This window comes from Kryptolebias marmoratus, linkage group LG17 (assembly GCF_001649575.2).
Source record: "Kryptolebias marmoratus isolate JLee-2015 linkage group LG17, ASM164957v2, whole genome shotgun sequence".
Lineage (NCBI taxonomy): Eukaryota > Metazoa > Chordata > Actinopteri > Cyprinodontiformes > Rivulidae > Kryptolebias > Kryptolebias marmoratus.
Window position 1 is genome coordinate 24,342,291 of NC_051446.1, and position 25,438 is coordinate 24,367,728.

At 40.8% G+C, this 25,438-nt stretch overlaps 3 protein-coding genes across 5 annotated transcripts in view; 1 reads left to right on the forward strand and 2 right to left on the reverse strand.

Annotated features, from left to right (window-relative positions):
- Positions 1-1,326: 1,326 nt before the first annotated feature.
- psmd11b (proteasome 26S subunit, non-ATPase 11b) lies at positions 1,327-7,627 on the reverse strand. Of its 2 annotated transcripts, none has more exons than XM_017433840.3 (13): positions 7,502-7,627; positions 6,467-6,568; positions 5,975-6,171; positions 4,662-4,719; positions 4,242-4,436; positions 3,893-4,037; positions 3,751-3,811; positions 3,547-3,609; positions 2,910-3,035; positions 2,794-2,829; positions 2,663-2,714; positions 2,437-2,579; positions 1,327-2,342 (listed from the first exon to the last, which is right to left on the reverse strand). In XM_017433840.3, the coding sequence occupies exons 1-12, from the start codon at positions 7,590-7,592 to the stop codon at positions 2,437-2,439; spliced, it is 1,269 nt and encodes a 422-aa protein (XP_017289329.1). In that variant the 5' UTR covers positions 7,593-7,627; the 3' UTR covers positions 1,327-2,342. The 2 variants fall into 2 exon arrangements, with proteins under 2 accessions (XP_017289329.1, XP_017289319.1); XM_017433830.3 differs by having other exon boundaries at positions 1,327-2,347.
- Positions 7,628-8,404: 777 nt separating this feature from the next.
- cdk5r1b (cyclin-dependent kinase 5, regulatory subunit 1b (p35)) lies at positions 8,405-12,402 on the forward strand. 2 transcript variants are annotated; one of them, XM_017434079.3, is made up of 3 exons: positions 8,405-8,662; positions 10,245-11,307; positions 11,918-12,402. In XM_017434079.3, exons 2-3 carry the CDS (start codon positions 10,403-10,405, stop codon positions 11,937-11,939), a joined length of 927 nt encoding a protein of 308 aa, XP_017289568.1. In that variant the 5' UTR covers positions 8,405-8,662; positions 10,245-10,402; the 3' UTR covers positions 11,940-12,402. The 2 variants fall into 2 exon arrangements, with proteins under 2 accessions (XP_017289568.1, XP_017289576.1); XM_017434087.1 differs by lacking the exon at positions 11,918-12,402 and having other exon boundaries at positions 10,245-11,311.
- Positions 12,403-16,233: 3,831 nt separating this feature from the next.
- Positions 16,234-25,438, reverse strand: part of myo1d (myosin 1D) — an 88,619-nt gene continuing 79,414 nt past the window's right edge. Inside the window, exon 22 of the mRNA XM_017438047.3 lies at positions 16,234-20,451. Coding sequence (XP_017293536.1) covers positions 20,295-20,451 — 157 coding nt within the window. The 3' untranslated portion in view covers positions 16,234-20,294. The remainder of the gene's footprint in view (positions 20,452-25,438) is intronic.

Sequence of the window (25,438 nt, forward strand, 5' to 3'; positions counted from 1 at the left end):
CTCTGAAGGTGGCAGCACTGGAGTAGAAATAGCAAAGCAGAAAGTATTTATATAGAACCTTTTTAGCCCTCAAAGCACTTTACAACACAATCTGTTCCCTCATTAACCCATTCATCCAGCACTCTACTACATCTCTGCAAAGCTAATCTGAATGAATCAATCTACCGATGGGGCTAGGGTTGGTTTCTTGATCACCTCTTTACCAGACAGGAGATTGGCGTCCCTTATTTTCCCCTCCAAGCCCAGATGGGGCTCACATCAGAGGCAATGAGGGGTTCAGTGCTGCCCGGGGGCACTTCAACATGTCACACACTGGTGGAATCAAACCTCCAACTCTCTGCTTGAACCACAGAGCCACAGCCGCCCCCTTGATTGATTTGGATAAGAAAACTATAAAATCTGAAGACAAAACAACCTGAATAGAGAAACCAAATCACTGTAAGGTGCAGCTGTGAAGCATGAACACAATAAAGAGAAACAAACCCAAACATGCCTCTCACAGAGCTACTGGGGAATATTATGTTTTAGCCACATGGGTGATATGACTTTAAGTTTTCGCAACTTTTAGAATGTTTTAAATATTTAACTTGCCCAAAACTTCTCCTTAGAAACACATTGAGGTCTTGTTTACTGAAAATCTGAGCATACTTGCTGTTTTTCTTTGCTACTTCAGCTTGTAGTTAGCATCTTGCTACTTTTAACTTGAACTAGTTTCACGCTGTGGTTTTGCAGGAAATGCAGTTTTTCTTGTTCTTTGCTAATTTAGGAAATGTGAAAACAAGAAAAGTAAAGTTGATTATTCCAGAATGATCACTAACTAAAAGGCAAAAATATACATTTTTTGTTCTTTAAATATAAGCTTAAAGTTGATGAGAAGATAAATTGTATAAAAACCTTTCCTCTGAGAATTTATTTTCAACACTATGGCTTCCATAATTCAACACATTTCAAGCAGAAGTCCTGTATCAATAATTTTAAACTTAAAATTGGAAAAATAATAACTTTGTACCATACATTATGCTGTAAACTTTGCAATGTTTGTCTTTAAGTCTTTAGAAAATGCAAATTTAGCTCATCTCATTTTATGTACAACAAATCTGAACAGATTAAATCTTCCCAGAAGCAAAAGTGCCTCTTTTACCTCCTCAAATTCATATTTGTGATTACTCAAACTTTATTTTTTAAAAGCCTAAAACAAAAAGATGAATAATTGGGCAGCTTTAGCTTATATTTTTATGTGTTTATGTGGTTCATCTTAAGAAACTTAAGTGTTTTCTTCTGTACAGTTATACACTTTATGTGAAAATAAAAATCCAAGACAATCTGTCAGTTTAAACGAATAATGCCCTTCGACGTGAAGTCATTTAATAAAGACTGACACAGCAAAAGAAAGATGCTCCCATTATTCTGCACCGAACACTCAAGTTATCTCATCAGAGACGAGACAAAAATCTTTAAAATACAAAATATTTATTTTCGAAAATGTCTTTTTATAAGAGAAAAATAAATCAGAACCAAATCAAAACCCATACAAATTGTTTGGTTACTAGCATACCACGCTAGTGCTGGGAACTACCGATGGAGAAGTGTTCACTCGGGAAAACTCAAAACGCCTCCACCTCCACCCGCGGTTTCACATCGCACCCAAACGCCGAGGCAAACTCAAGCGCCAAAAACGTGGCACTAGTGGTGAAATGGCATACTGTCTATAAATTTACAAAAAGCAGGGGGGGGCAGATGTGTGGCAATCATCTGACAAAAAGCACTAAAACCAGAAACAAACAGTTTAATACATGTCTGAAATACAGCGGGAACTCAACTGTTGGCATTAACACGGCGGAGGGGAAATAAAAGAGGAGCAGGAGGGAGCTCTTTACCCAGAATTTACCATCTCAAAGAGCGTCCCAGCCTTCCAAAAACTGAGCACTTTGCTTCTGAAAGCAGTGAAGGGGAAGCCTTGCTGCTGCGAGGCCACAGAGGTCGACGTTGCACATTTGAGGTTGCAGTGGAGTCCGCTTACGGCCGGCCGGGACCAGCCGCTCAGCAGATATAAACTCATACGCGTTCCTAAACCTAAGATTCTTTTTGTCGTTGTGGTTGTACAATATTCCCTGATGGCCTGATTTGGCCGCTGAGTGTTTTACAGAATCCTGAAGAGATACAAAAACAAAACCCAAAAAGAATGAGAGAAAATAAAGAGTCGAAGTAATGAGACTGTCTGTTAAGGGAGGGAAGTGATGGGAGAGTCCGGTTTGTTGTTCTCCTCCTCGTCCCCCGACTTTAAAATGTTACACATGCTGGTCAAAACACACACAGGTTCTCCACCTCACGGCCACGGCGTTCTGCTCTGAGGAAAAGGAGGAAAAACATTTACAGAAGAAGAAACTAAAAAGACTAAATTGTGCATTTTCTTTTTAACGACTGACACGTCCTCACCTATGTCAGCTTCTTGGCTTTGTTGTAAAGCGAGTCCACGACTTTGCTCATGTTCTGAATCGTTTCCAAAGCTGCTTTGTACGTTTTGTCCACCGGGGGCTCTTCGAAAATGATTAAAACACCTTCACCTTGGTCGAGGATTCCTGGAGAAGAGCCACAACGCTGCGTTTAAACCCAGATCTGCCTCTGATACAGGATGTATGTCAACAAGGAATCAACCAGTTACCGTGAAACTTTTTGTCCAGAATCATCTGTGATAATTTCCTCTCCACATCGCCCTAAAAAAAACAAATAAAATTTGTAAATTTTCTACATTTTTTTAAACTGAAATGGTTAATTACATTTCCTGAAACTTACCTTTGATAGTTTGATTAGATCTGATATGTGTTTTATCTGAAATCAGATTGAGATCTGAATCAATAATGACATCAAACCAGTGTAAAAATACTCTGCAGGACAGAATATTTTCTCACCTGCACTCTGGAGAAGGGTTCGATGACTCTGATGAGGTTCTGCTCCAGCAGGTTGTCGTACAGTTTGGCCAGGTGAGTGTTAATGATCGGATCGTTCCTCAGCTCAGCTTTGTACTCTGTGAGGGCCTGAAAGGCAGAGAGGTGGAGGAAAAATTAAAATCCTCTGACAGTGAGGCGACAAAGAGGCTTCAAATGAGTGACAGAGTGAAAACTTTCAATCAGCAGGCAGAAATCACGTCCTGTACACATCTCCAAGGTGTGATCTTTGCAAAGAGAGGACAAGAAAGCACCTCTGTTATATTATTTTTTACTAAATCTTTAAAATCTGCCTCAGCAATGTGCTCCATTTTTATACTCTTATGCTACTTTCATATTTTACCTAGCCTGTTGCTACTTTTAGCTAACCTTTTGCTACTTTTAGCTACCTTTCAGTTAGCCTTTTGTCACTTTTTAACTAGAATTTTCGCTACTTTTAGCTTCAGCAGTCACTCAGCGTTCACACTGCAGCTTCTCCAGTTATGTTGGAGGCACTGCTCAAAGTCAAAACAGCAGAAAAGTCCCAAACATCCGTCCCTGAAGACCAGAATGAAAGGAGCTTTCATGAAGTCAGATCTAACAGATCTAAGATGATTCTCACCTTTTCAAAGTCTGCTAACGATCTGTTCTTACTGGCCTGGGCAACACATTTCAGGGCATCTGTCTAAAAACACAAAGACAGAAAAGGTTTAAATGTCATTTTTGTTTATATGAACACAAACAGCTTCGGAAAAACCAATAAACTGTGCTGTTAAAAATAATTGCAAACTGAAACATGAGCTGAAACAGTTTAAGTTAAACTTGCCTGTCTGCCGGCGTATCGCAGGGCCAGTTTACCGCTGATCAGAGCTTGTACCTCCTCTGGTCTGAAGGAAACAAAAAACAGGTTCATGAGTCAGTCCCCATGTGGACTCCAGGTTATGCATAAAAAAGAAAGTTTAACTCACGAGCTGAGCACGATTTTGCACAGAAGCATGTATTTGAGCGCCGTGATGGCTCTGGGACTGTCGATGGAGTCGTAACCTTCAAAGGCCTCGAAGAAGTAGGAGTAGGCCGTCTTCCAGTCCTTCTCCTCCGCTGCATGGATGATCCCTGCAGGAGAAACGGCACGTTAGCACCCACAGCTGAGGCTAGCCACAGAAGCCACTGTAAAATGTGACGAATCAACGAAACCCTGCCAGGCTGACGACACGCCCTGAAGCTGCCAACCTCAAAGTTCTTCAAATCGGTAAACAAACTGTGTGAATTTGAGATAATTATCCGTGTGAAAACTTCTTCACAACAAGCACATCTGACCTGACTGCATGTCCAGTGCTGCCTGGAGCTTTGGTGGACAGTAGATGGCGTTGGCGGTGGTTCTGGCTGAGGTGAGCGCAGCGCGGGCTTTGGGCAGGTTACTGAGAGCGTGGTACGTCTTACTTTCCAGCAGCTGAACCTCCACAAGGAGAGCTTTGTCATCCATCTTTTTCAGCTCCTGGAGCAGCTGAGAGCCTGAGGGGAGGAGAGTGAAACACAAGAAGTGTTGCAGGAAATGTTTTCATCTGCTGTTCAGAAACAAGCAATAACAAATTTTATAGTTTGTTTTATTTTGGTAGAATCAGAACACAAAGGTTTTACTAAAGAAAAAAATGTCTTCTGTGCTGGAAAATTTATTAGCACCAACAAAGAAGAAAATTAAAATTTCCAAAACACCCAAAGCTAAATAAATAAACTCACCGAGAGCCAAGGCCTCCTGGTATCTCTTAGTGTCAAAATACAGCGAGATCAGTCGAGCCTGAAATCATGAAAACACGTGATGTCAGTCCCAGGTTGTATATATTAGAATGATTTAACACCAACTTTAAGAAAATCTTCCATTTACAGCACCTTAAAGGCTCACCTGAAACATTATTACCTGTGTAGGCCTTTCCTTTCCTTACTTTACTGGATTTCTATTTTATTTGTACTTTTATGGTCTTCCAGAGCGCATGTGCGATTAGCTTTTGTTTGTTTGTGTATTTTATTTCATCTTTTTCCTTTTTCTTTATGTGTTTTACCATCAACATACCCCCCATGGCTAAATCTGATTTCTTTAAGGTCCACTGGCTAAAAGAGGGTGGTATTAAATAAATGCAGGTATATTACAGTGAGCCAAACATCTGGTCGAGTGCCAGCAATTAGTTAGTTTAACATTCAAAAGACAACAAAGTAGGATTTGAAACCATTATTCTGATGATTCTGCATGAAAACATCTTTCTGGGCTGTAAATGCTTCTCCTCCTCCAGCACAGCTTGTGTGCAGGATGTGAGAACTTTTCCTTTATTATTCCTTTATTTTTCGCAAAAACAGAACAGCTTTTCTCCACATAACACTGATCCAAAACTTTTATTATTTTCGTTGTTTATTTCAGGCTGTAAACGTGAACCATTTAGTCATGATGTTCTACTTAAGCACGATAAAATCATCAGTCAAATCTGCTTTAAGTTGTCATGCACAGTTTACAGATTTGTTCCACGCACAATCAAGTTTTCGGTTTTATTTTGGTTTTCTTACAGAGTGATGCGACAGCAGAGACTAAATGATCCACTTTCAGTCTGAAATGAAAGCGTCTCCCCTCCATGAGTCAGAGAGTTTACAAACTCAACCCCATCCAAAGCAGAGATATCATTTTTGTTTCAACCCTCATTAATCACAGTTTGTCTCATGTGTTACCAGAACTGTGAGAGAACAAACACGTCAGCAGAGAAGCAGCTGTGGCTCAGAAAACTGGAGGTTTGATCTCTCCCCCTGCAGCCTATAAGGCATTCTGCCCCTCTTTGCCTCTGACAGGTGTATCAGCGCATGAAAGAGAATAAAAACGCTTCATATATAGAGGGTAAATAAATAATAGAAGTGCTGCGTTTGAGCGAATAACAAACAGATAAATCTCTAAATAAGTCTGGAGCATTCACATGTTGAATTTCCACCCATGAGGTCTCTGAATTCAGATTCCTGTGTCGTTTGGAACTGTGGTCATAACAATAAAAGGTTCCCTTTTTGGACCTTCTTACCTCCAGAACTTGTCGTAGGAAGGTTCTCTTCTCTGCCTTGGCCCACTCGATGCATTCGAGACACAACTCCACCTCCTGCCCCGTGGCTGCCTCCATGTCGAGAAAGAGGTCCAGCAGGGAGCGGACGAGCCGGGCTGCCTTGGCTTTACTGATGGAAATCAGGAAAGGCCTGACAAATTTCAACAAGCCCCCAAGTTCTGTAGAAAAGAAAATTATTAAACATATATACATACATTTCTTCAAAAATTATGACAACATTTGTTTTTCCTTCTTTCTTTTTTTGTCCAGTGTTGCCATATTTAATTTTAAGGCAAAATCTTAGTACTAAAGTCTCAATGTCAATGTCCTGAGTAGACATTACTGCTTATCGCCATTACTTTTGGTCCAATACTTTATCCAACAACAGTAATTATTACCACAGGCATACAGAGCCTGTATTTATGTAAACAACTTGATGCAGGAACTCGAAGCGTTTTGGGGTAAAAACATTACCAGCAGCTTGTCCCGTCTTTGCCAGGAGCGTCCCCAGCTCCAGGATGCTCTGTTCTTTAACCCTGACGGCCTCCTCATCGTTCTCTTGAACATCTCGTCTCACTTTCAAAGAAAGAAAACAAGAAAAAAAGTCACATTTAAAGCTCAGCATTAAGCGGTTCTAGATAGTGTATCATTAGTTCAATAAACCGTGACATGATTTAACTTCAGTCATCTTAACATTTCATGAAAACAGTAGTTTAATGTTATTGTTAAAGTAATTAAAAGAAAAAGTCCACATTATTTCCTTCAAAATAGCTTTTAATGTTCAAGCAGCTATTTAAATGATCAATAATAAACCAAACATGTTACTAACATTTTTGAGGATGAAACCACTGAATAATTAGCTTTATGACAAATAAATGCCTCTTTAGTTTCTAAATAAAACTAAAGTAGTAACCAATAAATCGTTTAAGAATCTGTGAGAGATTAAACAATCTGTGCTTGACAAATAAAGTATTAATTGAAACATTTGGCTGCTGTGACAAGGCAAAATTAAAAAGACAGCAGTCCCAGCTAACCTATTAACTGTGTAATTGTGTTACAAAGTCCTCATATGTTTATGTAGAAGCAACCCTTCACTACTTTCCCATAAATGTCTCATTAAAATCATAAATAGTGGCTCTCTTTACTCACCGAGCTGCTTTTCGCACTGTGTTCAGATTACAACAAGCTAACAACGCTAGCCTCAGCATGCTAACGTGACAGCTAAACATAAAAAACAACTTAAAATATTGACACAATCCCACACGATGGAAGTACGTCCTCAAAAGCAAAACTGTTTTAATAACTATTAACTGACACATGTCAAACTCGGGCCTAAAAGTCGGTAAAGCTACTAGCAGCTATCAGTTACTAGCCGCCGTTCAACAGTGAGTCAGCACGGCACCGGTTCATGCTAATGGAAGCCTCGCCGCCGAACAGAGACTGAAAAAATAAAATTTAAAAACGTTCAGAATAATAATTTCCATCAGAAATGGAAGAATAAAGACCCACCTATAGAATGGAGGATGTCGATAGAGGCGTAGCGGTCCGTGCTGATGAGAGACTGGGCTCTCTGAAACTCAACCACTGCTGCAGCCGCCATCTTCCTTATTCAAATACTACTTCAATGAGCATTACGTGCCGGGAATACGGGACCGAGCGTAACTGACGTCACCGTACGTCACGCGTTACGGCACTTGCAGCACCATGGGAAATGTAGTCCTAAACATTAAACTGATTTTAAAATTTATAATGACGATTAAAAATGCAACAGTTAGTTTATTTATCGCCAAATTACAATATAGGTTAAAATACTACTTTCTGTTTTTAGTTTATTTGATTTATTTTTGTTGTAGAGTGCAAAAATAAAATTAAAGAATAGATTTGCACGACACAGTGTTATAAAATATGTCTGTTTTTAGGGCACAATTTAAGGTTTACAACAGTCTAAGTTTACTGTAACAGTAATGGAAGGAAAGGAAGTTATCTGATGTGGAAGGGACAGAGGAAGTGAAAAGAAGAGAAGAGAGTACAGACACACGTCGGTCACATTTTCCACACTTCAAGAGAACAGTAATACTCATGTAGCTTTGGAAAAAAATCATAAATTAGACATGTTGCAAATACAAGTTATTTAAGGTGTTTCACCTCTACTTTCCCTAAGATAAATATGTTTTATTGTTAAAGGAATAAATGTGTAAAAGTTCATATTGACCACATTGTTTTCGATATTTGCTCCATAAATGGCTGCTGATTGGTCTACTTTGTGGTGCAGAAACAGACAGGACTGAAGCTCTTTGCCCTCTCGGCTGCAGATTGCGGTCGTGTCAGCAGGGGGTGCTGTTTCCGCAGGCGGGCGCAGGAAACTGCAGCGCGCGCCTCAGCACCGCCTTTGCGTCAATCCGTCCTCACAGAGTCAGAGACACAACATCAGCCTCCGCAGCATCCGCATCTCACAGCCTGCGGGACCAGGAGCGCACCTCCACCCGAGCATCTATCCCACGGACCGGGCGCCTCCGTCCAAGGCCGGCTCTCCATTTTGATTTTGATTTTTCTCTGCCTTCGATTGGATTTATTTCTCTGCTGCGATTATAATCTTCGAGATGGTTTAATGTTTTTTAACGCGCCCTTTTAAGGACAACGCCATTATTTCCTCACTGAGGTGGAGATCTGGTGAGTTTATCTGGATTTTTTATTTTTTATTTTTTGGGACATATTTTGCGCAAATGTGTGGATTCAAAAACAATCGCGCATCTGGTAACCAGAACATGAGCATATAAATCGAATAAAACGGGGATGATCGGCTGAATTGTTCGCCATAATTACCAGATAATGCGGAGTAATAATAATATTTATTATTATCTGTGGAGGTTTGAAGCCACCGCCTGTCAGAACCGGTTAGAATCGTTTCAGCACCACAGAGAGCGCCCAGAGGGCCCAGAAATCCGATCATTTAGAAGCATCAGACACCGATGTTCTGCTGGTTCTGCGCACACAGGGAGGCAGAGATCAGGTGGAAAACATGATGATGATGGAATGAAAGGTGTTGGATCATTAACAGGCTCTGAAATTCACTGTTTCGACACTAAAATAATAATTTTATTTCATTTTAAAGAAGATAAATGTTACTGAAATCGGATCAGCTCTGCATCAGAGGCGACCTTCATCTGTTTGTTAATGTGCTGTTTACGTTTCTGCCGTCCATTTTAGTCAGGGAGGGGTGGGTGGGGGACAGGATTCACTCTGATTCGTCAGCCATTACTTGTAAATCCCACTAAATTATGGATTAGGATCCATTTTCAATCCTTCCTGCTGCTCAGATCTTTAATAAAAAACATATTGTTCTCTACTCATGTTGCTGCGTGCAGATTATTCTGAATATTTATCAATTTTACTTTCAAAATGTTTGATGATTTGCAGGGAAATATTGATGATTTATGTCATTTACCCCAGTCAAATGTGCTGATCACGTTTCAGAAACTCCCACAAATTTTCACAAACCAAAACATAATATTTTGAGAAGGAAGAGACTTAGCATTCTGAAATAAAACATTTAAAAATACAAATTTCATCATAAACACTTTGGGTTGAAGGGTTTAGGGATGAAGGTCCAACATGACCTCACAGGGGAACAGAAAATGGTGATTAACAAGGTACTCACAGGGTACTAACAAGATATTTGCAGGGTATATACGGGGTACTAACAAGGTATTTACAGGGTATATACGGGGTACTAACAGGGTAATTACAGAGTACTTACATGCTGCTAACAAAGTAATTACAGATAACTTACAGGGGTATTATGGAGTTACAACTAATTACAAGGTATTTACAGAGTAATTATACAGCACTTACAGGATACTTATAAAGTAGTAGTTACAGGGGTACATACTAGGGTACTATCAATGTAAATACACGATACTTACAGGGCTAACCTATTGGGTTATTTCAACTAAATATAGGGTTTTAAATAGGTAATTATACAATAAATATAGGGTACATATAGGGTACTTACTGGGTACCTATAGGCTGTGGTGGTAAATACAGAGTAAGAGTAATCGCCTGGTGATTACAAGGTACTTACTGGGTACCTAAGGGGACCAGGCTGTAGTATGAAGAGACTTAAACTCACAATAAATCTGTGATTTTATCTGTTTTAATTGAATATTTGGAGTTCTGGAGCCTGAAAATCTATTTGTTGTTCTTCTGTTTCTGTGTGATTTAAATAAATCCTCACCTGCTGTTCTTCCTGCAGGCAGAGAGCTGAACCCCAGCAGAAACATCAGTAACGGACCTTTAGATGCAAAGACAGTAACCCAGGACTCCCAGCAGTTCTGAGACCCTCAGGATTTCCTCTCTGGATCGCGCTCCTCAGACCCTGAAGCTCCCAGACCCCCTCCCCCCACAGTCACCATGGGAACCGTGCTGTCCTTGTCCCCCAGCTACAGGAAGGCGGCTCTGTTCGAAGACGGGCCGGCCACGGTGGGCCACTACACGGCTGTCCAGAACAGCAAGAACGCCAAAGACAAGAACCTGAAGAGGCACTCGCTCATCAATGTGTTGCCATGGAAACGGATCGTGGCGGTGTCAGCCAAGAAGAAGAGCTCCAAGAAGGTGCAGCCCAACGGCACCTACCAGAACAACGTGTCACACCTGAACAACGAGAACCTGAAGAAGTCCCAGTCCTGCGCCAACCTGTCCAGCTTTACCCAGGACCAGAGCACCCCAGCCCTCACCAAGAGCTCCAACAATGCCACCTCCTCAGTCAAAAAGGCCCCTCTGACTAACTCCAATGTGGCCCCGGGGACCCCAAAAAGAGTGATCGTCCAGGCCTCCACCAGCGAGCTGCTGCGCTGCCTGGGGGAGTTCCTGTGCAGGCGCTGCTACCGCCTGAAGCACCTGTCCCCCACTGACCCGGTGCTGTGGCTGCGCAGCGTGGACCGCTCCCTGCTGCTGCAGGGCTGGCAGGACCAGGGCTTCATCACGCCCGCCAACGTGGTCTTCGTCTACATGCTGTGCCGCGACGTGGTCTCCTCCGAGGTGGGGACTGAGCACGAGCTGCAGGCCGTGCTCCTCACCTGCCTCTACCTGTCCTACTCCTACATGGGCAACGAGATCTCCTACCCCCTCAAGCCCTTCCTGGTGGAGTCCTCCAAGGAGACATTCTGGGACCGCTGCCTGTCCATCATCGAGCTGATGAGCGCCAAGATGCTGCAGATCAACTTCGACCCGCACTACTTCACCCAGGTGTTCGCAGACCTAAAGAACGAGAGCCAGAAGGAGGAGGAGAGGAGCCGCCTACTCATCGGCCTGGACCGGTGAGGGGATGCTGGGGAAGGCAGGGTGGTGGGAGGGGGGAGGGGGGGTCATATCCGGTCTGGCATTTTGACACCTTTTTTAAGATTATTAGTAAAGCCAGCAAATACAATAAATGTCTCTAATTCAGCCAGTTTTACAGATATTGAGCTAAGATTTAGCGTGGCAGCAGCTGAGAGTCATCCTCAACGAGCACTAACAGATCATGTGAGATATTGGATAGGATGGGCCAAAATGTTGACCAAATTGGCTACAATTTTCTCATCATAAGATGATTTTAGTTTAAAACTCGGCGGGCGATATGCATTCCTTTAAGTATTGCTAGGCCTTTAATTATTCCAGTATTTGTGTTAAAGGAGATTCTCCTTAGAAAATGAAGCTCCTGCTTGCAAAGGATAAATTATCTGTAAACCCATGAATGAAAGCTTTTTTATTTACTTTATATGTGTATAAAAATGCCAGATTTGGGTAAATCCTTTGCCAGCTGTTAGGTTTAATATATGAAAGAGAGAAAAGTAGAAAAGGAGCATTGAATGTGGACAGGACTGAGGCTGCAGCAGCCCTCCACCCACCCCACCAGTGACCTTCTGACTGTTTGACTGCCTCCTGCAGGAGGGTGAGGGCCATCGCCTGACTGGCTTCCTCCACGCTCCACGGATGAGCAGGCATCCCCCCTCCCCAGGCCGGAACATCCCTTCCTCCAACACGGATTGGTTTTTGCTGATGTAGATCGGACCACCTGAGGACAGAACAGCCCGAACCATCAGAGATGGAGCCATGACTTTTTTTGTGGATGACCGGATGGACAGTGAGCGCTGCTTTTCTGGGACTTTTGATAAAAAAACAAAACAAAAAAAAAAACAAAAAACAAACAGCCAGTGGATGTACATTGTGTGTGTTCAGAAAGACTTTATTTTCATCGAGAAAAAACACTGAAACATGTAAATGGATGGTTTTTTTGGAGGCTTATTTACAACCCCAGATTTGAAAGAGTTGGAACGTTGTGTAAAATATAAATAAAATCAGAATACGATGATTTGTAAATTTCACAAACCCGTATTTTATTCACAATAGAACATAGTAAACATATCTAGTCCTTAAAATAGAAAAATGTACCTTTGCTGCTTAAAGCTCTATCAGGCAAAGAAGAAGCCAGATGTGAACAGATGTGTCTCCTCTGGACCAAAGAGGAGAACTGTTCTGAGGTCAGACGGGTCCAAACCATCCAGCCTGCCTCTCTGATGGTATGGGGGTACATTAGTGCCTCTGGCATGGGGCAGCTGACACATCTGGAAAGGCTCCATCGACGCAGAAAAGTATCTCCAGGTTTTAGAACATGCACAACCATCCTGACATCTTTTTAAGGGAAGGTCTTGCATATTTCAGCAAGACAATCATTCATTCCAGCAGCAGGTCTGGGTGCTGAACCGACCTGCCTGCAGTCCAGACTGCTCACCAGTTGCTGCCATCAAATTCAAAATTGTCTTTTTGTTTTCTTAAAAATGGTCCAATTTCTTAGTTAAAACATTTGCCATGTTTACTATATTCCATTATACATAAAATATGGGTTTATGAGATTTGCAAATCATTGCAGTCAGTTTTTATTTTTATTTTACACAACATCCCAACTTTTTCAGAATCAGGGCTGTATTTGCTCAAACAAGTTTTCTTTGGTTTTTTAAAATATTTATTTATTAGAAATGTAACATTTTGCACGTGTGCCATGCAGTTTTACAGACTTTCCAGGAGCTAATGTTACTTTTTACTTGATTTGTAAATCAGCTGCATTAGAGAATGCTTTGAACAAAGTGACACTATAGTTTAATTTAGCTCTGCTCGCTGAAATAGGCTCATTGTTTACCAGGGAAGTTCTTTTTTGTACTTTTTTTGTCGTTTGGAATGCTGTTTGGGTTTTTTTGTGCTCATGATTCAGCGTTAAAAATGTTATAATGGTGCCATATCTGATGAAAATCCCACAGGTCTGAGAAAACTCAGAGATACTGAACTGTTTTGGGAGGATTTTCATCTAATTTTAGCTTATTGCCATTTAAGTATTCATTATTTCGGCACATTCAGAAGAATTTAAAAGGGAAAAAAAGTGTAGCAGGTGTGCTTATCTTTGGTGGGAATGAAGATTGATCTGGTTTATGTCCACGAATGTTGCAGGGATTTATCATTTGATATGAAAAAGGCCCTTAAGATCAAAACTGTGGTTAAATCTGACCATCATCAATGTGGCAACCTCAACTTTAAGCTTCAGAAAATGTCCCGAAAAGAGATTTTCTGCTTCGATCTAGAACCCTGCCTCAGATATCAGACAGAAAGCAGAATTAAAAAGGGGAAAAAATGGTTCAAACAACAAGAACAGCACAGAGAACCCTGAGGATGATCCACAGATTATCATCTTTAAGTAAATCAGGGTGAGTTGGCTTTTTGGTTCTGGAGGAAATGAGGCGACCTCCATCCAATCAGAAGCTCCTGTGGGTCAAAGCAACCCGCTGCAGCCTGCAGAGGGATAACAAGCAAACTGAGTGCATGCAGAGGAGAGGAGATTTGCAGCTTTTTATCTTTGCTGCAGCTCCTCACGGGCCGGATTACTGAACGAGCTGCAGAAGCATCAAACAGAGACACTTCTTCTCTCTGCGGTCCTTTGAAAACCTGAAAACATTCTGAATGGATGTTCCCTTGGAAAACGAGACGTTTCTGATGTAAATCAAAGGGAACCACCTGCTCTGAATACAAACAGGAAGTAGGGATCCCTAAATCTGTTTCTCTCTGCCCGTTTCCCCCCGACTCAGTGAGATGTGCCATGTTTCTTCACTTGCATCATCATAGTTGTTTATAAGCTTATAAAACATAAAAGAAATCCTCAAGCGATAGTTTAATGACTTCTGTCTAGTTCTTTTCTGTATCTTGTTGCGTGATTTGTAGATAAATGAAAACAGGTAATAAAAATGTCAAAAAGAGCAGCAGTCAGTGGGCTGCATGAGTGTGTGCGAATGAACGAGTGAGTGTGAATGAATGAGTGTTAGTGTGGCAACATTTTATTTGTAACAAAGAATGTGTTGTTTTCTTATAGGGATAAGGAGCAAACACCGCGGTGTTGGATAAAAGATGTTCTTTTTTAAAAAGACACCCCCCACCTCCCCCTTTGCTGTAATTTAATTTTTTAATATGTTTCTGCTTATTTTAATTTATTTTTGTACTGTGATGGAAAAATAAAAAGCACTGATCGTTCCAGGGTATTTTTTTTCTGCAGCTTTCATCGACTGAACTCATTTGTCTTGCAGGCAACTTTTAGTCAGAACTTCATGTTTTGCAGTTTAATTTTTGCTCCAAATCTATACAGATACATTCAGATCTCACATGTTGGACAGAATCTAAGAACTTTTAGGAAACCTTGAGTGGCTCCCAGTCTTTCTTCTCCAGATGTGCACAGATGTTAAAAAACTGTACAGATTAGTTCTAACTCTCTGGCTGAAGGCATGAACATCTGCAGCATGTCGGCCCGGCGCTTAACGAACGTCAAACAGCCTGTTTTACATCAGCCATATCAGCTGGATTACAGATCTGGTTTCCGTGACAACGCCGACCTTAAACATGAGTCACGGTCTGCGGTTTGTCAACACGATCGAGGAGTGGGCAGTTTTGGTTGGTTGTAACGTACAGGTGTGAGGGCAGCTGCTCCTCTGAGCTCATCTCTGACGTCTGTAACTCTCGCCGCTCAGCCCGGGGGTTTCAAACACGCAAACTGTGAAAAAACTTGTTGTACAGAGGTGTTAATACGCTCGACAAGAGTCTAAAATGAATTAAAACGACTTATGTACTGAGGAAAAAAAACTGAAGCAGAAATTTCTACTAACAAGTGAAAATAAGGCTGTAGAAAACGTTCATGCTGTTGGTCTAAACGGCTAAAAAGCTGCATAAATCGGATCCTTTTTGGTGTTTTGGTGGGTCTGTGGAAAGGTTATGAACAATTAGTACGCTACCTGTTGTAGACAGCTCTTTGAACAACCTAAGTTTTAGAAAAATAAAGTTTAATTCTGACCTGATTGATGAGCTAACGGCTAATCTGAGTGAGACCAAGACCAAAACGTATTTTAGTTGACTTAAATTTTGCTTCAGTTTTGCATTTCTTTATTATTTATTTTATGTCGAATTTTATGGTCATCTGAAAATGCACATCTGCAGCAGCACTGTTATTGTCTTCATGCAGGAATATTATAACATTTCTGCAAAAAATAATAACATAAAAATGAATAAACTGATATGGATGTTGTTTTAAAATGACAGCGGCTGTTAGCTCGTCAAGATTTAAACCGTTTCTCCAAAGTGAGGCTGTAGAAAGAGTTATCTGCTACAGGTAAGATACTAACTGTTCATATTATTTCCACAGATTCTCACTTTAAAAAGGTCCAAACTACATTTGCAATTATAGGGTTTCCAGAGGTCTTCAGTCTGAAAAATACTCTGATTTTTGAGCAATTTATCTTTAGAAATTCTAATTTTCATCATCTGGGAAAACGCAGCACAACAAAATGTACATAAATATAGATTTTATTTATTTTTTTATTCTTTTGCAGCCTTAGAAAATACTAAATGCAAATTCCATCCCTTTAAAATGGCATTAATATTTTGCTTTTGTTTTCCTTTCCTGTTTGCTTCGTGTCAGACACATTCATGTTCTTATTCATTCAGTCATTTTACAGCAGAGGAAACAAACAGCTCCACTCATTCATTCATCAGTGAGTGGATTACAGACGCCTGAGGATGCTGGTTGCTGCAGCAGGAAGAGGAGTTTCTGCTGTTTCACCGAGTCACATGCAAACAGCTTTTAGGAGGATTAATGCTGAGCTCCATCACGTCACGAGCAGCAGAGGCTTTTACTGCAACATCAATCCTGCCTGAATGTAGGTTAAAGACTCACAAACAGAAGCAAATAAATTTATTAATAAACCGATTAATGACATATTCATCAGTATGGAGTGTCATAAAAAGTCTGAATTCATACAAAACAGAAACAATCGGCACAACCTGATATTATTACAGCATTTCCCTTTAGGTTTCCTCTGGATATTACCATAGTTTTATAGTTTTGAAATAGAACAAAATATACAAAATATAAACTTAATATAAAATTAGGCACTTATTGAATAAAAGCTGGATGCAGAAAACTACAAAAAAAAGTGATTTGTTACCACTTGGCTGGTTTGATTACAGGATGTTTCAGGGGGAAAAAAAAAAACAGAAAAGAAAAAACAAAAAAATGCAAATGTCACTAAATTACAACAACAAAAAAAAGACAATGGCACAACTGGTGACATTCATATCCATACCCATTTATACAGGAGTATTTAACAAAAAGCCATTTTTAAAAAAACATTTTGAGCTCTCAGAGTGGAAAAAAGAAAATATGAGTGTTTCGTTTTTAACATCAAAAACAATATTTGGAATAAATCTGATGATTTCAGCTGGAATAAAAACACTAGAAACAACTAGTTATGGTTTTATTGCATAATGACGCATCCTATATAAATCACCATTTATTTTGAGCCTAATCACTCCCTGCTGCACACCAAATGTGTATTAATACACCGCTGAAAATAGTCCCTAAAATTGCACTTTTATGTCCGTTTAAAGGTACTCATTGTAAAGTCACGAAGAATCATAAATAAAGAAACAAAATCTGCACTTTTTTATTTTTAGAGATGATTAATGAGTCTTTAGCTGAAATGTTAACAATGAAGGAGCTGTTAGAGATGAAGGAGTCCAGAAATGATGATGCATTTATACGTATTCATACTCAGATTTGTTGAGTAAAGTATGCAGATTAAAGTGCTTTGTTTACATGGAGTGCAGACCCACATTTCAGAACTGCATATCAACACTACTGGAGTCAACTCCTATTGGTCCGTCTGATACAGCTCAGGAGGATTTCATACTTTTCAACGAGTACCTTTAAGAGAAAACACAGAGCAGCTGTTTCAGGTAATCTGTTACTGTCGTGACCTTTTTTAAAGATTTTTTTATTATCAGATGGAACGAAGAGAAAGTCACAGACTGTTTGAAGATGTCAGAAAGTGCAAAAACTGCTAGCTGGTTGAAAAACAGCAAATAGATTTGTAGATGGGTTTAAATAGTGTTTTTGTTTGTTAAAGTTGGACAAATGGGACATAACAGGACATTAAAGGTGTCCCAGCTGGCTGTGACTTCCTAAGGGAGTCTCCAGAATGTCTCATGGCGTTCGCGGGGTTCTCAACGAGGTGGGCAACAAAATAATGGGCCAAGAAAAAATATAGACCGCCTTTTTCAAAAACTGGCCACCTAAAAGATGGCCGTGTGGCTCGCTGGTCAAACACTGAAACAGAACTCGTCTCCTGACAGTCGCAGCTCAGTGAGAAACCAACTTAATGCAGTTCTGTCAAACTGAAGGCATCACAAATGGAAGAAATTAAACGGTCGGACTTTAAAGTTGAGTGTTTAATGTGCCTGATTCTACAAAAAGAAAAGCAAACAGCCGACCTGCAGGACGCTACAGCGAACACATCTGGGCCCGAAGCCAGGAGGGAGGAGGAGGGAGGAAACGGGTGAAGGAGAGGAGGAGAGAAGGTCGAATGAGGCCTCCCCCCTCCTCCCCCCTTTAGCCTGAAGAAAGCAGAGAGAGAAGCAGAGAAATGAGAAATGACACGAGCTCCATCCTAATGACGAGCGGCGAGGAAGAGCGAGGGAAAGCCCTGTGGAAGACACACACACACACACACACACACACACACACACATCTATTAACACCACCAATGTCACTTCCTCAGTCCGAAGGCACTGATTTCTCCAAAATGCCTCTTTTGTGCATCGAAGCAACGAGTGAAGAAGCAGAATAAAGTCGTTCAGACGACGGCGCTGCTGTGCAAAAGTCTTCAACCATCCCTTCATTCTTTAGACCTTCCGTCCTTCCAAGCAGCCAGATTTCATCTTTTAAACTGGTCCCGATCAATAGTTTATCAAACTTTCTGAAGCTCCACCAGGTTTTCTTTGGACTCCAGCAGCTTTTTCCTTGTTTTCAGACCAGAGCCTGATCACAGCAGTGGAGGGTTCAGTTTGTGCTTAAAATAAATTAAACTTGAACAAATAAAAAGGTGTTAAGCCTAAAAAACAGAATCTGAGAGTCATGTCTTAAAGGTACAAGAAATAAATCCAGAGACCAGAGAGAAGCACCAACCTTCAGATGATCTGCTGAAAGTTTTCACCTCAATAGAGCCAAAATATTATTTTATGTAAAAGGCCATTTTTCTTTGATGAAACTAAAGAAATGAAGAACAAATCGTGTCTTTATGACAGACTTCTGGGGAAAAAAAGAGCCTAAAAATCAGATTTAAAACAGGTTCTTTGTTATTAAATGATCTGTTGGTTGATCTTTTATATGATTCAGAAGTCAAACAAACAAACAGTCAGAGGAGTGAAAAAGCTGCCAACTTCAGAAAGTCTGAAGACCTTTTAAAAGATGACAGGAAAGTCTGGCTGCAAGAACAAAGGGATGAATCAGGACTTAAAGCATTTCTATCAACATGTAATTGAATAAAAACATAATTCAGCCCATTTTCATTTGAACACACTTTCTGAATCCTGACATTTTTATGGCCGGAGCTGCGGTGCTGCCACAATTATTATCTTTTTTTTAACTTGGAACAGAACATACTGTAACGATTTAACACCTGAAGCGACGTGGAAACTTTTCCCACGGCTGACCGCCTGCAGGAACAGCACAAACCCGACTGAAGCGTTCTGCTAACCCACCGTGTGACTCGTGTCGTTTGGCTTTCTGAACTTTCAGAAAAGTGAGAATCTTTAAAGTGCCGCCATGTGATGGAAGTCAGAAACGTGTGTTTTAACTCAGTAAGCTGCAGGCGTCCCTCAGCCGTCTCTGTGATGATAACCAGGATATTTGTGGAGTGGAAACCTTTTAATTTGAAGGGTTGAGGAGCTCTACGACTCATTCGGCTCCTCACTGAACACAGACAGGAAGTGAAACTGGGTTTGTAGGCCGGAGTTCATCAGGGATTGGTCAGGAAAACCTGCTGCTAAGCAGAATCATTAAGTCTTAAATCTAAAATAGATACTAGAAACTATCTAAGTATATTTTGCTGCCTTTTATTCAGTTTTAGTTATATGACACCTAAATGGAGACTAAACGTATTTATAATCTCACGCTGAGCAGATACAGTAGACTTTTACCTTTTTCTCTAAGCAGAATAAAGCAATAATGCATAGACAACAAAACAAAGCAGGGTTTAAACGCTCAGATTTAGTTGGTTGTTTTGTTCAGAATATGATCAACATAAACTGATTAAAACTAACAAAGAACTCCCTCAGACGTTGGCCCCGCTCCATCTGTAAACATTTCATAAACTAAACGTGGACATTCTTTAGGAACGACTTTATTTAACATAATTAGCTTTGCAAATCTTTAGAATTAAATTAAAAAATATGTTTATTATTGCTTTAAGGCAGACGCGACGAACCAAAGCTGTGCATAAAGTTGAGGATCTTTGTTTTTTTTAAATTTTCTTTTAGGTTTCCTCTTTGATCCGACACCCGGAGCTTCAGGGATTATTATTCCTACTGAAACCTCTGAGTTTTTCTCCTATTATGCAACAATATTGGCTTTTAGAACAGATCAGGAATAATCTGCTCTCACCTCGACTCACAACAATCAATCTGCACTGAATTAAATATTGCACAAAGCAAATCAGCTGAAATCTGAGTAAAAAAAACAAACAAAAAACACTTTGGTGCATGATTTGTTAAATTTGTTTAACTACTAACATTGTTTATAAATGAATAAACCCTAGAAGCCTAGAGAGGAGGTGGAATTTGGCATAAATTTGGAAAACAGGGATTTATTCGCCCCAATCCGATATTAAGACAGCAGCTCTGCAGAAACAAACAGATCCCAGCCGGGTCTGAAATCAGCTGCTGTCTGTTTTGGCCCACTTTAGTTCCCAGGGACGTTCAGGATGTACCCAGCCCGGCTCTTGGTGAAGTCTGGCTGTGATTGGTTGATCTTGGACTCAACGACAATCGTGCACTTCCTGCCGTTCAAGCTGCACTGGATGGGACTCGTGACGTTCACCTGCAGCTTCCTCTTCTCGCTGCGGAGACAAAGGATAAAACATGAAAACAAGCAGGTGTAAAAGAAGGAAAACATTAAACTTGGTGGTTGTTTAACGCTGAGATTCGTCAGAGACCAGAGCTACAACCAGCTCAGGTCATAAATGATCATTTCTGCATCATAATCTGAACATTACATTCATCACACACCTGTTAGGAGCCATAAATCATGTTCAGGCACACAAACTGAGTCATCGTTCTTCTTTAAACACACGCTGACAGACTCAACTTTCTGCGCACAACAAATATGTTTTAGACCCAAACAGAAAAATGCTGTTTGAGTGAGACGGAAAAAATGGCAAAAGGGCAAAAAACGTGAAATATTGCATAAAAAAATACAGTTAAGGAAGGATTAGTATGATAAAATACAATGAATCCAATTAAGACAGATGGTAAAACCTAAAAGATTAAATTTAAAGTAAATTTAATGATCTTCACAGAACAAAATGTCACTCAGCTGCATTTTTTCACTGAGGTCAAGACCTCCAACACCTGTATCTGTATGTGACCGTTGGTTTTAGCCAGGGAGTTTCCAAAAATGTCTCAAAATGTTGGCGGGGTTCTCATTCACAGGGCCCATCGCTCGTGTCGCAGGAATTTTAAACGTTTAAAGTCGTCTCGGGCGTCTGGAGCCCGCGTCAAACCCGCCTCTGTTTGATTTCTGTCATTCTAAAGCTCTACAGCTGAACTTTTTTGCCGATATGTTTGCAAAGTCCTGGAAAATTCAGCTCAAGTTTCTCTGGGAGTTCGTACAAAACATGTCATTTAGTGAGATCCCAAGAGAAAACTCACACATTTCTTTTGCAATTTTGTGTCTCCAGCTAATCCTCAACAGCTGCAGCCCAGAGAAACTCACGGATTGCTTCTTACATAAACATTTCAAAGTGTCTTAAATTTACTCTATAAATCCATCATTTCATCTCTTCCTCACTTCTGCAACAAAGCCAAGCAGGTAAGGGAAGAAAAAGGCTCAAAAACCAGCCTAAATGTCTGATAGGCTGGTAACAAATCTGAATTAAAATAAGTGTAGTTAAAACAACTAATTAATTACCGATTTAACTTCTGCATGTTTACTGAAATGTTGCTGAACAACTTGAACAAACAGTCTGGCTCCAAAGACCTGGAAGAAATAATCTGCCTCAAAGTCCAGATCTGAAAATAAACCATAATCCACTGGATCTAAAATTGGCCCGAAAGCCACACGAGCAGAATTCATCCAGAACTGACGACCACTTCAGCGCCAGAGCTGGATCCCGTTCGGTGGCACAACGGCTAGAACTGACTCAGAAAGAGAGATTTATACTAAGATAACTGTTTACAACGCAGGAGTTTAAAATGAGTCCAAATAATAAAAGAAAACTAGTGGAACAGCTTTTAAACAAGCAGATTTCTGCTTTAAACACATCTGATCTACTTGTAATATTTCAAATCAAAGTATCTGCTGTGAGGTAAATCTGTTCCTTAATTAAAAGGAAAACGATGAAACGGGTAGTTTTATGTGAGGAGGGAGGAGATACAACCACATAATCTGAGAAAAGAGAAGAATCGTTAGGCCAAATAAAAAGCTGGTGAGCTCAGATGATTTCTGAACTTGCTGTCTGTGTGTGTGTGTGTGTGTGTACATCAGTTCTATGATCTGTAGGAGAGAAGAGAAGCCTGCCTGCAGGATTAGGAGCTCTGGAGGCTAAAATGATGAATAACTGTAGAAAGCATGCAAGACTGCTGTGGTGGAAGGATCCATACTGGGCTGCTGGGCTGGTTTTATGCTTAGAGGCTGTCAGATCCAGTTAGCTCCTCTCCGGGTGAATGCAAGCTCTGGCTGGTTGAGGAGGATCGATGCAGGGATGGGGGGGGGGCACAGCAGCATAAACAGTGAGGCTGAGTGGGAGGAGGGATGTAAACGTTACACGAGCTCAGACCAGACGGCTCAAAGGCTGATAAATAAACGTGCATCTGTCTCCGCTCGCTCTGACACAATTACTCATCCTGTAAACAATTTCGTTTCTTATGTCATTCTCCGTCCCTCCGGTCCGGATCGGTTCTGAACCGGCTGACACCGACTTGTTGCACAACAACAACGAGAGCAGGGCTTTCTGCTGCCCACGCCGCTCTCCTCTGCAGAGCGAGCGCAGCTCAGTGGCTCAGCTCTTCGCAGGGAGGAAAAGCTCGGGGTAGCGCTGATGCTGGTTTCCATGGCAACCCCCCCCATGAACTTAAGTCCCCCATCTGTCATGGCTGCCAGCCAGCCAACGGTACTGTTTTTGCACGGGTGTCTCTTCCTCTGCTGATCTGTGGTCCCAGTGCTACTCTCTGAAATGCCAGAGGGGGACGCCGAGCTGTGCTCCTCCTGAAGGGCAAACAACAACAAAAGAAAAACCTCACAAAGCCTCCAAACGATCCGTTCAAACATCACTTGCCTCTGAATAAATACTCTGCCATTTTAATGAAAACCAATTCAGCTCTTTAACCGGAATAAAAATGGGATCTGTTGAGGCTTAAGGTCACTGTCTGGCCTTTTGGTTCGAGCCAGTCGGAGCCCCGGGGGGAGGACCCGGTCCATCATTGGATGGCCTCTCCAACTGGAAAATCAATTCTTTCCTTTAGTCTAACCCCCCCCCCTTCCAGTGTCCGTTTTTGCCCTTCAAGCCATGTGAGTCCAGGCTCCCTTCCTCCCAAAAGCATCTTGTTTTTGTTTGTGGAAGGAAAGCAGAAGGAGAGGAGGAAAAGTAGATCACCTCCAGTAAAATAACCTCAAAATAAAACATGAAGGAAGTGCTGAGGAACTGAAAAGGATCAGTGCTGCAAACTGATAACGGGGGGAGAGAAGCAGGAGAGGCTATTTTCAGACCTGGATTAACTCCAGTCTGTTAAAACATCCAGTCCTCCTCCTGAGTCATCCCTCGAATATCGGACCTGGATGTTCCTTCTGCCGGCTGCTGCTGAAAAATATATAAGTGGGGAGGAAGAGGAGGGGAGGAAGAGGAGGGCACTCTGCAAAGAAGAGATGAGACTTTGATCGAAGTGTTTCCTTATTTCCAGCTAAGAGACATTTTGGAGCTTCGAGTGAAAAAACTTCACTTAAAACAAGTTTTGTTTCACATCAAACCATTTTTTTTGTTTCTTATAAGCATGAATCTTACTGTCTTTGTGATGAAGAGACAGCAACGAGTCTGCAGTTGAATGAATGCTTTTTTTTTTTTTTTTAAAAAAAAGGCCTAAAGCTGCCTATCTTCATTTCAGAAAGTCTACATGAGGACAGCTTCCAAGGTGGGAACCATGTGGACAACAAAATACAGTTCCCAGCCTAGATTACGGTTTTGTGAGCCATGCTAACAAAAATAGGTTGTGATTTGAAAAAATTAGCTACTAAAATTCCAACTGCACGGTTTGCTTCTTTCAACTCTGAGTCTCTGTAAGTCTCAGCCCAGCGAGACTCCATCCTTAGAAAGGAAAGAGAACAAAAGTCACGTCTAGGCATTTTATTACGGTGCCTTTTATAGACATGTTTCTATCTCTATGGCAACAAAAACTATCTTTAGCTGTAAGAAGGTTTGAAGTTTCAGCTTATGTGTATTCTTTAGGAGTGAGTGAAGAAAGGCAAAATATATTCATCTCAATGATCAAATACAATAAAAATTTATAAATGTCTGAGGTGCATTTAAAGGAAGCACTATAAGTGCTTTGGTTTTAGTTAAACATACAGTTTTAGGAGACATAAAAAGCCGAAAATGAATCAAAGTCGAACACAACACACACATAATGCAGCACAAACTGCAATTTGTCTTCATGAAACACTGATTATTGAGCTGAACGCAGTCAAGTGGAATAAATGAAGCATCGAATCAAAGATTTTGTGTCAAAGCTTTTTTATAATTGAGTTATTTAACTTAAATCCTTTCAGCGCTACAATAAAGCCTCTTCATCTGTTTCTAACCTTGCTGCCCTTCAGTGTTATTCACATATCTGTGTATTTTTTTCCACTGTCTCCCATCCTGCATCCTTCTGCTACATTCACACTGAAGAAGAAACAGCAAGACGCAGGCAGGCACACAGATACTCGAGACTCACACCTACACAGGGTCCTAAAAATAACCCAGAACAGTTAACAGGCGGAACATGGCGGCGGCAGCACGGAGGGAAAGTGAAATGATGTTTTCTGCCCCAGTTTTAAAGTGGCTCAAAGTGGGAAAACTGCCTGAAATGCTGTCTGAGTGCGGCTCTTTAATTACCATGAAAGTTGGGCAATTTTAGAAGACCTGCAATTGCAGACGTCATGTAGAAATAGCAGAACTGCAGAGAGGAGAGCGGTTTTCATGGAAACTGCAAAGATACTGCAAAAGTTTAGATGTTACATCAGTAAAAATCAAGGTTATTAAATTGAAATTCCCCTTGAAATGACTTCTACATTTGCCTGTAACATCCCTGAAGCGCAAATATTCACTGTAAAATTTAAAAATTTGCAGTAAATCGCGACAGTTTTACCTGTAGGGATCCAACACATCATTTCTTTAACATCAAAGTGCCTGTAAATGTACTATTATCCAACAAGTTTGTACAGTGGTGCACCCAGAAATACATTTCTCCCCATTGTTGTGGTTTTGCATGAATTTGGATCAATTTTGGCTTTTTTTTCACCTGTTTTTTTGTGTTGTTCCAATACTCACAAAGGAAATAAACATGTGTACAACAAAATGTGTGATTGCAATAATTTTCTGGGGGAAATAATTCACTTTCTGGGAAGATTTCAGGGGTGCCAACACTTTCGGCCATGACTGTATATACATATTATAAACAGTCAAAGCTCACCTGAGCAACCTTCAGAAAATTTGATTTTTAGAAAACGCAACAGTCTGGAAACACTAATGTTTTTCCAAAAACAAAAGAAATGAGATAAAACAAACCAAAAGTCAAAGACGTGATGAGAAGCTGAAACCTGTCTGCAGAAACCTTCGCTGCAGCAAAATCAGA

Bases quoted from the DNA above. Each gene is read 5' to 3' on its own strand.
- psmd11b (XM_017433840.3), bottom strand. From the start codon at position 7,592: ATGGCGGCTGCAGCAGTGGTTGAGTTTCAGAGAGCCCAGTCTCTCATC. The intron at 4,038-4,241 runs GTCAGATGTGCT...TTTCTCCTGCAG, and splicing joins AGCACTGGACATGCAGTCAG to GGATCATCCATGCAGCGGAG. The intron at 3,036-3,546 runs GTGAGAATCATC...TCTGCCTTTCAG, and splicing joins CGTTAGCAGACTTTGAAAAG to GCCCTCACAGAGTACAAAGC.
- cdk5r1b (XM_017434079.3), top strand. From the start codon at position 10,403: ATGGGAACCGTGCTGTCCTTGTCCCCCAGCTACAGGAAGGCGGCTCTG. The intron at 11,308-11,917 runs GTGAGGGGATGC...TGCCTCCTGCAG, and splicing joins CTACTCATCGGCCTGGACCG to GAGGGTGAGGGCCATCGCCT.